The sequence below is a fragment of the Oryx dammah genome, unplaced genomic scaffold (genome assembly GCF_014754425.2).
Source record: "Oryx dammah isolate SB20612 unplaced genomic scaffold, SCBI_Odam_1.1 HiC_scaffold_15, whole genome shotgun sequence".
NCBI lineage: Eukaryota > Metazoa > Chordata > Mammalia > Artiodactyla > Bovidae > Oryx > Oryx dammah.
In genome coordinates this window covers 37,748,041-37,759,731 of record NW_024070199.1, presented here as the reverse complement: position 1 = coordinate 37,759,731, position 11,691 = coordinate 37,748,041, and the positions used below count along the sequence as shown (strand labels likewise).

The following is an 11,691-nucleotide window of genomic DNA, read 5'->3' as shown; positions in this document are numbered from 1 at the left end:
AAGAACCTCTTGATGAAGGTGAAAGAGGAGAGTGAAAAAGTTGGCTTTAAGCTCAATATTTAGAAAAGTAAGATCATGGCATCTGGTCCCATCACTTCATGGCTAATAGATGGGGAAACAGTGGAGACAGTAGTTGACTTCATTTTTCTGGGCTCCAAAATCACTGCAGATGGTGATTGCAGCCATGAAATTAAAAGACACATCTGGAAGGAAAGTTGAGACCAATCTAGACAGCATATTGAAAAGAAGAGACATTACTCTGTCAACAAAGGTCCATGTAGTCAAGGCTATTGTTTTTCCAGTCGACATGTATGGATGTGAGAGTTGGACTATAAAGAAAGCTGAGCCCCAAAGAATTGATGCTTTTGAGCTGTGGTGTTGGAGAAGGAGATCCAACCAGTCCATCCTAAAGGAAATCATTCCTGAATGTTCACTGGAAGGACTGATTCTGAAGCTGCAACTCCAATGCTTTGGCCACCTGATGCAAAGAGCTGACTCATTTCAAAAGACCCGGATGTTGGGAAAGATTGAGGGCAGGAGGAGAAGGGGATGACAGAGGATGAGATGGTTGCATGGCATCACCAACTCAATGGACATGAGTACATGTGGACTCCAGGAGTTGGTGATGGACAAGGACACCTTGCGAGTTGCTGTTCACGGGCTCACAGAGTTAGACACGACTGAGCAACTGAACTGAACTGAAGGTTTTGAATATAGTGTCAGATTTCTTTCCTTTTTTTCTTTTGGTTTTCTTTTGTTTTGTTTTTGATGGGCAGTATTTTTGTTTTTCCTTAGAAGATACTCCACTCTGAATGTAGAGTCATAAGTCTGAATTTTAAAGCCACTTAAGTAATGTGTTTTTATAGGTAGCTAGTCAACAACCTGATGAAATTAGATTTATTAGTCTTTGTTCTCAATTTGTTCGGTTCAGTTCAGTCCTTCAGTTGTGTCCGTCTCTTTGCAACACCATAGACTGCAGCATGCCCGTCTTCCCTATCCATCACCACTCCCAGAGCTTGCTGAAGCTCATGTCCATTGACTTGGTGATGCCAACCAAACATCTCATCCTGTCTTCTGCTTCTCCTCCTGCCTTCAATCTTTCCTAAGACCCTATATCAGGGTCTTTTCCAATGAATCAGCATGTTTAGTATGCATTCAGTCTCTTTTTAAATCAGCCAACATGAATTAAGTTCCTCTCTGTCCCTAATGTACTCCCAACTCTAGGCCAGAAACAAAAAATTGCAGAAACTGAAGGCTGATTCCAGCACATCACTGTGGATATTTCATTGCCACTTTTTTTCTGGGAGGAAAAAAAAAATAGTTGCTAACATTAAAATCAGTAGACTGTACATAAATATCCAAAATTCTGATTCTCTTGAAAACATGGCCAACTGGCCTACTTTCCACCATGGGTGAAGTGGAGGAAAGGCTGCTCCAGGGTGTAAGGCCTGTGCTGCCCAGATTCCAACATGGCCACCTAGTCCTACCATCATATCTCCTGCCTCCTGGGGCCATGAGTTTGTGAGAACTAGACTTCTAGCTCTCTAAAGATAAAGACTACTTTTGCCTTGATCAACTTTGGCCTTGAAGCCTTTAACCCAGAACATAGCACACAGTTTTTCCTTGTGTTGTTTTTGGATGCTATACAATATCTTATGGATGCATATGGCATTTCTTCCAATACTGAAACCATGCAATTGAAGTACTGCTCTGCCCTAAATCTTTGACGCAGCCTGGTATCATAGGTGTCCCTGATGTCTGCCATTAGACCATTAATTAGCTAAAGCCAGTTGTATGTCCCTGGGCTGTCCCTGGAGTCTTCACTTTGCCATTAGACAATTTATCCTCCTAGCAATCTCCTCTCCAATGAAGACTGCATTACATATCTCATGAAGTGCCTAGGAAGATGATATTAAACCATGAATGTCGAGCATGGCCCATAGTATCCATTTTCATGATGTTCTTAGCAGTTTTTTCTTCAAGTAGGCAAGGTTCTCTGTCTTCTTAGATGTCCATGCAGATTAGTTTGATTTTCCAGCCAAGCTTCAAGGAAGACATTACAGTTCAATTCTCTGTATTCTGAGAAGCATCAAAGGCTACTCACCAAGGACACTGATGAAAGTAAAGATCTTATCAAGAGCTTTGTGTTTTTTTCATATCTTTTAGTGGCCTAAAGGGGAAAAGTTGGGTAGTTCAGAGCATATATAACTAGGGGCTCCTGGTCACCACTACATGCTAAGAAACCAAACTTCCCTGAGTGCTTGGAGCCAGGAAAGAAACATGAAGTGGCTTGTGCTCCTTGGGCTGGTGGCCTTCTCAGAGTGTATAGTCAAGTAAGTATGGGGACTGTAAGTCACATCATATTCCTTTCTTGGACTTTTCTTTTCATCTGATTATTCTTCCACCCATCAGGTTTAGAAGGGAATGGAATATTTTCCTGAGTCTTAAAGCTCCACTCTTACTTATTGATACGTAACTTGCTATAGGAACTGTGGATTCCAAGGTCTTGGTGTAGATTTGGGTTTCACAAATCTTGGGGTCCAGTCATGTCATGACTTGTTGAAAATGCAACTCCTTGGAACTGTTAAGTGCACAGTCTATGCAGATGTCAATATGGTCCTGTGGAATAGCACTTTTCTACATTTTATTCAACATGTCCTCTTTTTTCCCTGTCTACTTCAGTGTGTATATGTCTATGTCTGCATCTCTGTATCACTGTCATTTATCTCTCCATCTCTTTGGAAGTCACTGGGTGTGTATTTCTCTCTGTGTTGATTTCTGTTAATTTTTCATTTGATTCTTACTTCCTTCTCAAGCCACTGAATTTCCCTTACTTGTACCCTATATCTTGGATTCTTTTTTCAACTCTCTCCTCTCTGTCAACTTGGAGAAAGATACACTGTTTTATATACACTGTTTTATATCTGACAAGCAGTGTGACCACAGCCAACTCAGAATCCTCTTGCATTTCAAATCGCTCCCTTGTAAAAGAGGATGAGTCCCCCTTCCAACTCCTTCCTTGAGGTTCTATGAGAAGGAATGAGTGTCATGGCAACAGGAATGCTAATGGCTGTCATTGTTGAGAATTCTTATTTATCAGGTACCTTATATCCATCACTTCACTTATACCCAAGATATTCTATTTGGAGGGTTTGTAATGTTACATTCCACCATTTTACCGAAGGGGAGCCTGAGACACCACATGGTCATATTGTTTACACAAGATTGAAGAACAGAACCTGTATTCCAATCTATGTATTTGCCATGGTATATACATAAAATTCTGATAATAATGTGCCTCATAAAAATGATTAGAAAATACACAGTGCCATTACAATGACCATTATACTTTAACACTGACAGCTAATTGTGACATCTTCTTTGTTTTCTTTGTCAAATGCATGGTGAAAGAATACCTCTAAGGAGAGTGAGGACCATGAGAAAAAACCCCAGTGGAAAAAACATGCTGAACAATTTCCTGAAGGAGCATGCTTACAGACTGTCCCAGATTTCTTTTCGTGGCTCAAATCTAACTCATCCACTTAGCAACTACATGGATGTGAGTATTTTGGGAGGATGGTGCTCCACAGAGCCCCCTGGTGCTCTAGCCTAGCACTGGGGCTCATCTGGAGGTGCAGGTGGGATGTTGGGGTTGGGGTTCCTGCAGGAGGCAGAGACACTGGAAAACAGGGACCCCCAACCAGAGGAGAAGGCACTCTCATTCTCAACTGTTGGTCTTTGTGACTGGGCCCGTCAATTACCAGGTGGCAGGTAAATATCCACTTCTGTGTCAAAGATGTGTCATTTGTTTGAGAGTGATTGTTCCTTCTAAGTGAAGTGAGCCACTCAATTATAGATGAAGAGTAAACCATCACTGATCAAAAAGTAGAACCAACTGCAAAACAATTGTGAAACCCCAGGCAGAGGAACTCAGTTTACACAGATGCAAGAATGACAGCAGTAAAAAGTTACTGAACCTGTATTCCATGTAGGGCCATAAGAATCACTGTGGTTACTGTTTTTAGATTAGACAAAGGGCTTATTTTGTCTTCAAGAATGCCCATGCCAACCTGAGAGATAGGCAAAGAGTAAATACATGTCAAATGAAAGGGTCACTTGTGTGGTGTTTATTGGGTGTCCTCTGAGTTTAGAGGGAGTGGCTGGGGTTGATCAAGAAGGACCTCCTGGAGAAGTGTGTGCTAAGGCTGAGTTTGAAGAGACTCCAGAGCTTCTCAAAAGAAGGCACCAGGACTTCCTTGGTGTCCAGCGGTCCTGGAGGTCCAGTGGTTTTGCCTCTGGGCTTCCCATGCAGGAGGTACCACTTCAAAGCCTGGTCATAGAATCAATATCCTGCATACAATGTAGCACAGGACAAATATATGAAATGCAGATACCTCTGTGACCAAAGTCTGTGAGCTTCACGGTGGTTAGAAAGTGATCTCAAGAGACATGTGACACCAGAGGGAGGCATCAGTGTGGGAATAGATGGTAGCCAGTTCTGCACTAACCTACTCTCTGCTTCTCCCTGTAGATACTCTACATGGGTAAAATCACCATTGGAACACCCCCTCAGAAATTCCATGTTATCTTTGACACAGGCTCATCTGACTTGTGGGTGCCCTCCGACTTTTGCACCAGACCAGCCTGTTGTGAGTATAGACACCCTGTGCCCAGAGCATCCTTCACTTGCCCTGCTGCCCTGTTTCGACCCTTGGCACCTGGTGACACTCATCTCTTGTGTCTGCAGGTACACAGGCTAGGTTCAGACATCGTCAGTCTTCCACCTTCCAGCTTACCAATAGGACCTTCCACATCACCTATGGATCTGGGGGCCTGAAAGGAGTTGTTGCTTATGACACAGTTCGGGTAACAGTGTAACAAATGCTGTCAGGACTGGCTATGGAGTGACCACTGCTTGCAAAACAGATGCAGGACCATCTGGAAGGACCCTTCCAGCCTAACTCCCATAGATATTGGCCATCTTATCCACAGGGTCATGTCTCTGGGGAGGCAGTGCCATGGTGACACATGAGAAAACAAATTAGCTAATCTAGAGAGTGGTTTGAGGTATGGACTTGATGCTGCTCTGCCCATGAGCAGTTCATGATTCATTTTACTGGGAGCGAGAAGAAGGGAAAAAAGCACCCACTTTTAAAATCACTGTTCCAAGCACTTTCAGGTGATAATTGGTTTAATCCTGAAACAACCCCACACAGCAGATACTCTGACTAGCTCATGAGACATATGAGGAAACTGAGGTGCAGACAGCAAGGGCCTTGCTGAGGGCACACACGTGGGAAAAGGTGGAGTTAGGCTGGTTTTTCAGGACTGAAGTTGCTGTGGGGTGATTGGGGACAGGATAAGACTGATCTGGGGACCCTGGGGTCAGTCAAAGGCTTCAGGTATCCAGAGTGGGAAACTGGGGGCCTGAGAAGGCAAAGGGCCTGATAAATGAGTTCTCACTCTAGAGGACCCTTGAGAGTCTAAGAAACCAATGACCTGCCTCCTCCAAAATACTTGAGTAGTTCCCTTCTCTTTCATACACAATCACAGAAATATACACATATCCCCAAAAGTGAATTCCCCAGTCAGCAATTTCATAGAACCCTGCAAGCAATATTGTGTTTTCAGCTCCTGTATTCCTGGACAGATGCAGGATCCACAGTACATTACAGAGAATGCAGTCCATTCCTGTCATTAGGTCACAGTGATGCCAAAGAGGCTATCTTGCTCTCGATCATTTTGTCCATAAGGTGGCACCAATGGGACCTGTCCTGACTCTTGGTTGCCCCACCTGAACAGAAGCCACAAGGCCAATTTGACTCACTCAGGTGGTGTTTTTCAGAGGGACAGATGTTATAAAATTCACAGCCTATCTCAAATAGAACCCAAATTTCCCTCCCAACTTGGTCAAACCATCTGTGGGCCACTGAAGACAGATCCCAGCCTCAATGCTTCTCTGAGGATCTAATGTCAATGCACCCCAGCCCAGTCCTAGCCCTACTTCATGTATCTGTAAGTGGGAATACTTTTCTCTTCCACAGATTGGGAATCTTGTAAGTACTGACCAGCCGTTTGGTCTAAGCGTGAAGGAATACGGGTTTGATGATATAACTTTTGATGGCGTCTTGGGCTTGAACTACCCCAACGTATCCCTCTCTGGAGCCTTACCCATCTTTGACAAGCTGAAGAATGAAGGTGCCATTTCTGAGCCTGTTTTTGCCTTCTACATGAGCAAGTAAGTCTGAGATGGACAATCCCTTTCTCTGAATTAGCTGTAAGATGATTTGACGTGCACAAAAATTATAGAAATTTTGATAAAGAAGTATCCTGAGGGATAATTTAATCCAGGATAACTATGGCCCCAGGACCCTACCCGGCTTCACCCTTGGCTTTTATATATAAAAATTTCTGGAACACAACCCTACTCCTGGGCTCAAGACCAGTAACTTGGTCTGGGGGGGGGGTGAGTGAGGAAGAAGGCTGATGGAAGGCAACAGGAAACAAGTTGAAGGAAAGGCATTAGGATTTGCTTATCAATTTGATCAGGAAGGAAGAAGAAGGATGGTGGATATATTTCCTTCCTTGTTAGCATTTCACAGGGAGCCCAGGACCAGCTACCCAATTTGTAGAAACCAGTGGGAAACGAAAGTTTGGGACACGAAAGTGTGGGACACAAAAGTGTGGGACCCATTGTTCAAGAAATATGAGGTATTTCAAGACAGGGAGAGCAGAGGTGGGGTCCCTTCTGATTGTGGGGTTCTTTGGACAGTAGAGGTCACAGGCCATTGGAGCGAACTCTGGGTGACCTGAACCCACACCTTTAGAACTCCCAGGCCTTGATTTTCCTGAAAAATGACAAGGTGGACAAGGGGAAAGCCAAACGTTTCAAAACCCTGTCCTTTGAGGGTGTCTGAGCACTCAGGTCACTGGAGGTCCAGGGCGTCTCAGAAGACATAGTGGGTAGAGCCCAGCCAGGTGACTCAGCTTCTAACCTCCTCTGTGCCACCCATATGCCAGTAACAGGCGTCAGTCTGGATCTCAATCTCTCCTAGATTTGATTTCTGCATCTGTACATGGGACCTTATTAGGGCCTTGATGGGTGGACAAGCACAGCTCTCAGGTAGTGCTGTTGTTACTGTCCTCCAAGGATCCCACCCTCTCTTCTCTCTACAGAGATGAGCAGGAGGGCAGTGTGGTGATGTTTGGTGGGGTGGACCACCGCTACTACAAGGGAGAGCTCAACTGGATACCACTGATCAAAGCAGGTGACTGGATTGTACGCCTGGACCGGTAAGCCTCTCCCTCTGAGATCAGCCCAAGTGATTCTCCCACTACTGTACATGGACACAGGCAGACACACATAAATACATTCTCAGAAACACAGTCACACAGACATATACACCACCTTCAACGACAGAGACAGACACACAGACACATGGAAACACACATGAGGACACATATTAACATACACAGCAACACATAAATACATGCATAGCTAGTCAGAGACACACAAGCACACACAGACATGCAAACAAATACACATACAAACAAATACACAAGCACATAGATACACAAACAAGCCATGGGTTCATAATCCGCAGGCCTTCTGAGCATGGCTCTGACCAGGGTCCTAAAAGGCACCACAGAGGTCTGTGCAGCTGGGAAAGGGCTGTACCCACTGCCCTTTGAGGAGGGGAGCATGGTTAGAGGACCCTGCAGTGTGGTGAACAGAGGATCAGGGAAAATTTCTCCAGCCAGAACAGAGTTATGATAAGATGACCAACAATCCAGGGCTACCTAGGACATAGGAAGTTCTCAGTACAGATAAATGTCAGTTAAAAAACAGGGACAGTCCTGAGAAAATGGGGAAAACTGGCCTTAGGGAGCAGCTACCCAGCAGTGGAGAGATGAATGCTGCAGTCTTAAGATGCAAAAGCAACTAATAAAAAAGACACCCCACATTCTTGGGCACACAGTGGGACAGGGGATATAACAGAGAATCAAGAAGATGGGATCCAGGAGTGACCTGAGGACAAGAGGCATAATTGATAGGATTCTGTGTGATACCCTCAGACAAAAGCTGACCTGTCCTTTGGAGTTTCTGTGGGCTAGTCATGTATTTCCTGGCTAGGGTCTCAAGTTCTGAGCTGGTTGTAGGAGCAGTACTGGGAGACACCCTCTCCCAGAGCAGCCCCTCTCTCCCCCTACTATTAGAATCTGCTGCCCTTGTGAATCTCAATCTTCACTCTGTGTGAGACCTGTTATTTGTTTCCCACCAGATACAGCTTTCTGGATGTTTCTTATTGTTTTCTCAGTCTTCTTTCATTCATTGAACAGACAAGCACCGGGCATCCACTGTGTGCCAGGCACTTTAGGGAGGCAAGGAAAATAAAACTCGCCCTCACATCTAAGAAGGCAGATGTACAAGAAGTGACTCGCTCACATAGTGAATTGTGACTTTGGTACATGCTAAACATGAGGAGGAGAAGGCAATGGCAACCTACTCCAGTACTCTTGCCTGGAAAATCCCAGGGACTGCAGAGCCTGGTGGTCTGCCCTCTATGAGGTCGCACAGAGTCGGACACAACTGAAGTGAGTTAGGAGCAGTAGCAGCAGACATGAGAAAGGGTCTACAGAGAGTTACCAAGACAGGAGACTGATAACCACCAGGGGAAAGACTTCCCGAAAACAATACAATTAAGGTGAAATCTGGATGATGAGAAGAAATTTGCTAGTCAAAGTGGAATGGAGTCTTCTAGGAAGGAAGACCAGCTTGTGTCAAGGTACAAAATATCCTGGTGTATTCAAGTACTGCATTAGAGGATGTCAAAAAAGGTGCTGTATTGAGAGCAAAGGAAAAGAGGGTGAGAGACATAGGGCTGTCTATGAGACAGTCAGGAAGGGGACAACTCTGGGCAGACTCACACTGACCTTGATGCCCGCTTTCTTCCATTGTCTCTCAGCATCTCCGTTGAAAGAAAGGTTATTGCTTGTTCTGGAGGCTGCGAGGCCGTTGTTGACACTGGGGCAGCATTTATCGAAGGCCCAAGAACACTGGTCAATAACATACAGAAGCTCATCGGTGCCAGGCGACGGCATAACAAGGTGAAGGGTCATGCCCCAGGGTCACTCCCGGTCTCCACACACAACAAGGATCACCATGGCCAACCATCTCTCTCTCTCTAACAGTACTACGTTTCATGTTCTGCGGTCAATACCCTGCCCTCTATTATCTTCACAATCAACGGCATCAACTACCCAATGCCAGGTCCAGCCTACATCCTCAAGGTGAGGTGACAATACTGAGGGTTGGTTCTCAAACTGGAGCTTGCAGGAACCCTTGGGCTGCTGCTGGAAGGAGAGTGCCCTCTGGAGGCCATGTCACACCATTGCAGATGCTGCTGAGCCCTGGGCCTGAGCCAGTGCCTCCCACAAAACCAATCACTTGAGACTAAAGGGCTGTGTGGGACACTGATCTTCCTGAAATAATGTGGAGAGGCCACACAATATGGCATGGTGGGGGTCAGGGAGAGGGGAACAGTAAGGTCCTCAGTCCTCAAAGAGCTTCAATTCAATCTGAACTCGTAGGTGCATGAGCATGAAATTCAGCACTAGCAGTCACTGAAATAGGCCATGTTACAAGGAGAATGGCTGGGGACAGTACCAGTGTGCTCTCCTAGCATAAGTTAACAGTCTCCCTTCCCTTCTCAATGTTGTTTGGGTGATAAATTACATGGTCAGCCTACTACTCGGCTGAATCTTTCCCTTGCTCTTGCCAGATGCCTCTATTGTGAGTTGGGGTACACAACCCCTCTGTGGGAAGGTTGGATGCTAATGTGAATAAAGGGTGCGCTGTGACTGCTCAGCCCTGGCACAGGGTGGAGGCTTCATGTCAGCACCATAGGGACTTCAGAGTAGGCTGATGGGCTCAAAGAAGGCTTTGAGGAAGAGAGGGAATTTCAGGAATTCTAAAACCACAAACTCATTGAGCCATATGGAGGGTTGCTTGGTTCTGGGCAAAACTACACTGGATTCCATGCAAATGGCATCTCAAGGTGGTCTGCACTGGGGCTCTGGGGACTTACTAGGGGTGATGAGGGCTACAGACTGACCAGTAGGGATGGGGAACCAGAGTAAGTTACCCAACCAAGCCTGGAGTGGCCAAAGAAGGTGAGGGTGGGCTGAATGAGGCTTCTCAGAGTTCTTGAGTTTAGTCTTCAATAAAGTATTGTGGGCACTGCTATATTTAAGATGGATAACCAAAAATGAGTTGCTGTGTAGCACAGGGAACTCCGCTCAGTTATATTACAGCCTGGATAGGAGGGGTGTCTTTGGGACCTGGATACCGGGATACATATGGTTGAATCCCTTTACTGTCCACCTGAAACTCAGAATATTGTTAATCAGCTATACTCCAATACAAAATAAAGTTTTTTTAAAAATAAAGTACAGATTGTGGGGACACAGGAGGAGAACCAGCATTCTCTGCAGAGGAAACAAGGACCAGGAGTCAGAAGTAAAGAAACAGGGAATGAGGAGAACTATGGACACACTTGTTCTTTTCTAAATAATTATATTGAAGTGTGGCTAATCTTCATTGTTGTGTTACGTCCTGCTGCACAGCAATGTGACTCAGTTATATACATAAAAAAATATATATTTTCTTATTCTTTTTCATGTGGTTTATCACTGAATATTGAATATAGTTTCTTATGCTCTACAGTAGGACTTTGTTGTTTTTCCTTCCTCTGTTTCCTTCCTCCCAGTCCTCCACTCACAACACCCTTCTTCAAGATAACCTCATGTCTTGGCCCTCTTTGGTTTTGGATGAACTCTCTTACCCCCTGCTGCTGAGAAAACCCCTTGATACTTACCAAAAGAGGGAAATAAAGCAAATAATTGTGCTGGGTCTGGATATTGGGGGGAGTCACCGGTAAGGGCTCATGCTGACTGGTGTGTGTCTCTGACTCCCCCAGGATGATGCAGGCCGCTGCCATACCACCCTTCAAGAGAACACTGTGAGTCCATCTACAGAGAACTGGATCCTCGGAAACGTCTTCCTGAGGGTGTATTTCTCAGTCTTTGATCGAGGAAATGACAGGATTGGCCTGGCACCGGCAGTGTAAACGCTTGGAGAGGTTCAGGAATCAGTAAGGATGCTCCTAACACTCACCAACTCACACTTTGGGCACTGCTGCCCAGGATGCTGGTGAACTGTATTTGGTGGTCTGCATATCCTATATTCAGTAAAGAATAAAGAGTTTCACTCATAATGGTGCTGAAAAAAATGGCTGCCTCTGTGTCTGGGATGTATACAGAGATCAGAAAAGATCTAGAACCAAGTCTGAATCAAAATTGAGAGGAGCCCTACTCCAGCTGGCTTCAAGGAAAAGGGAGACTCATTGAAATGATTCTGGAAATCCAGGACACAAGACTCAGAGCAAATACAACGATCTCAGTGACTGGACCCAAGAAATCAGAAGTCATCAATTCTCTCTCACCCTTGCTCTTTCCCTTTGGTCTTCAATGATGGTCTTAGCCTCACAACTTTCCTCCTTAAGGCTTCTACACCTAGTGAGGGAGTTCAAGCTACCTCCCCTAGGGTTTTAAATCCCAAAGGCATCACTTACTAAGGAAAGAAGATTGCAGACATCAGAGTTCAATGGTGTTCTCTGAATGTCCCACCTC

The 11,691-nt window shown here is 45.2% G+C and overlaps 1 protein-coding gene across 1 annotated transcript; it reads left to right on the top strand.

Moving 5' to 3' along the window:
* The first annotated feature begins 2,232 nt into the window (after positions 1-2,232).
* LOC120874515 (pregnancy-associated glycoprotein 1-like) lies at positions 2,233-11,214 on the top strand. The gene is made up of 9 exons (XM_040255939.1): positions 2,233-2,333; positions 3,412-3,559; positions 4,532-4,649; positions 4,748-4,866; positions 6,045-6,238; positions 7,177-7,293; positions 8,967-9,108; positions 9,193-9,291; positions 10,980-11,214. Exons 1-9 carry the CDS (start codon positions 2,233-2,235, stop codon positions 11,127-11,129), a joined length of 1,188 nt encoding a protein of 395 aa, XP_040111873.1. The 3' UTR covers positions 11,130-11,214.
* The last annotated feature ends 477 nt before the right edge of the window (positions 11,215-11,691 follow it).

Bases quoted from the DNA above. Each gene is read 5' to 3' on its own strand.
- LOC120874515 (XM_040255939.1), top strand. From the start codon at position 2,233: ATGCTAAGAAACCAAACTTCCCTGAGTGCTTGGAGCCAGGAAAGAAAC. The intron at 3,560-4,531 runs GTGAGTATTTTG...TTCTCCCTGTAG, and splicing joins CACTTAGCAACTACATGGAT to ATACTCTACATGGGTAAAAT. The intron at 6,239-7,176 runs GTAAGTCTGAGA...TTCTCTCTACAG, and splicing joins TTTGCCTTCTACATGAGCAA to AGATGAGCAGGAGGGCAGTG.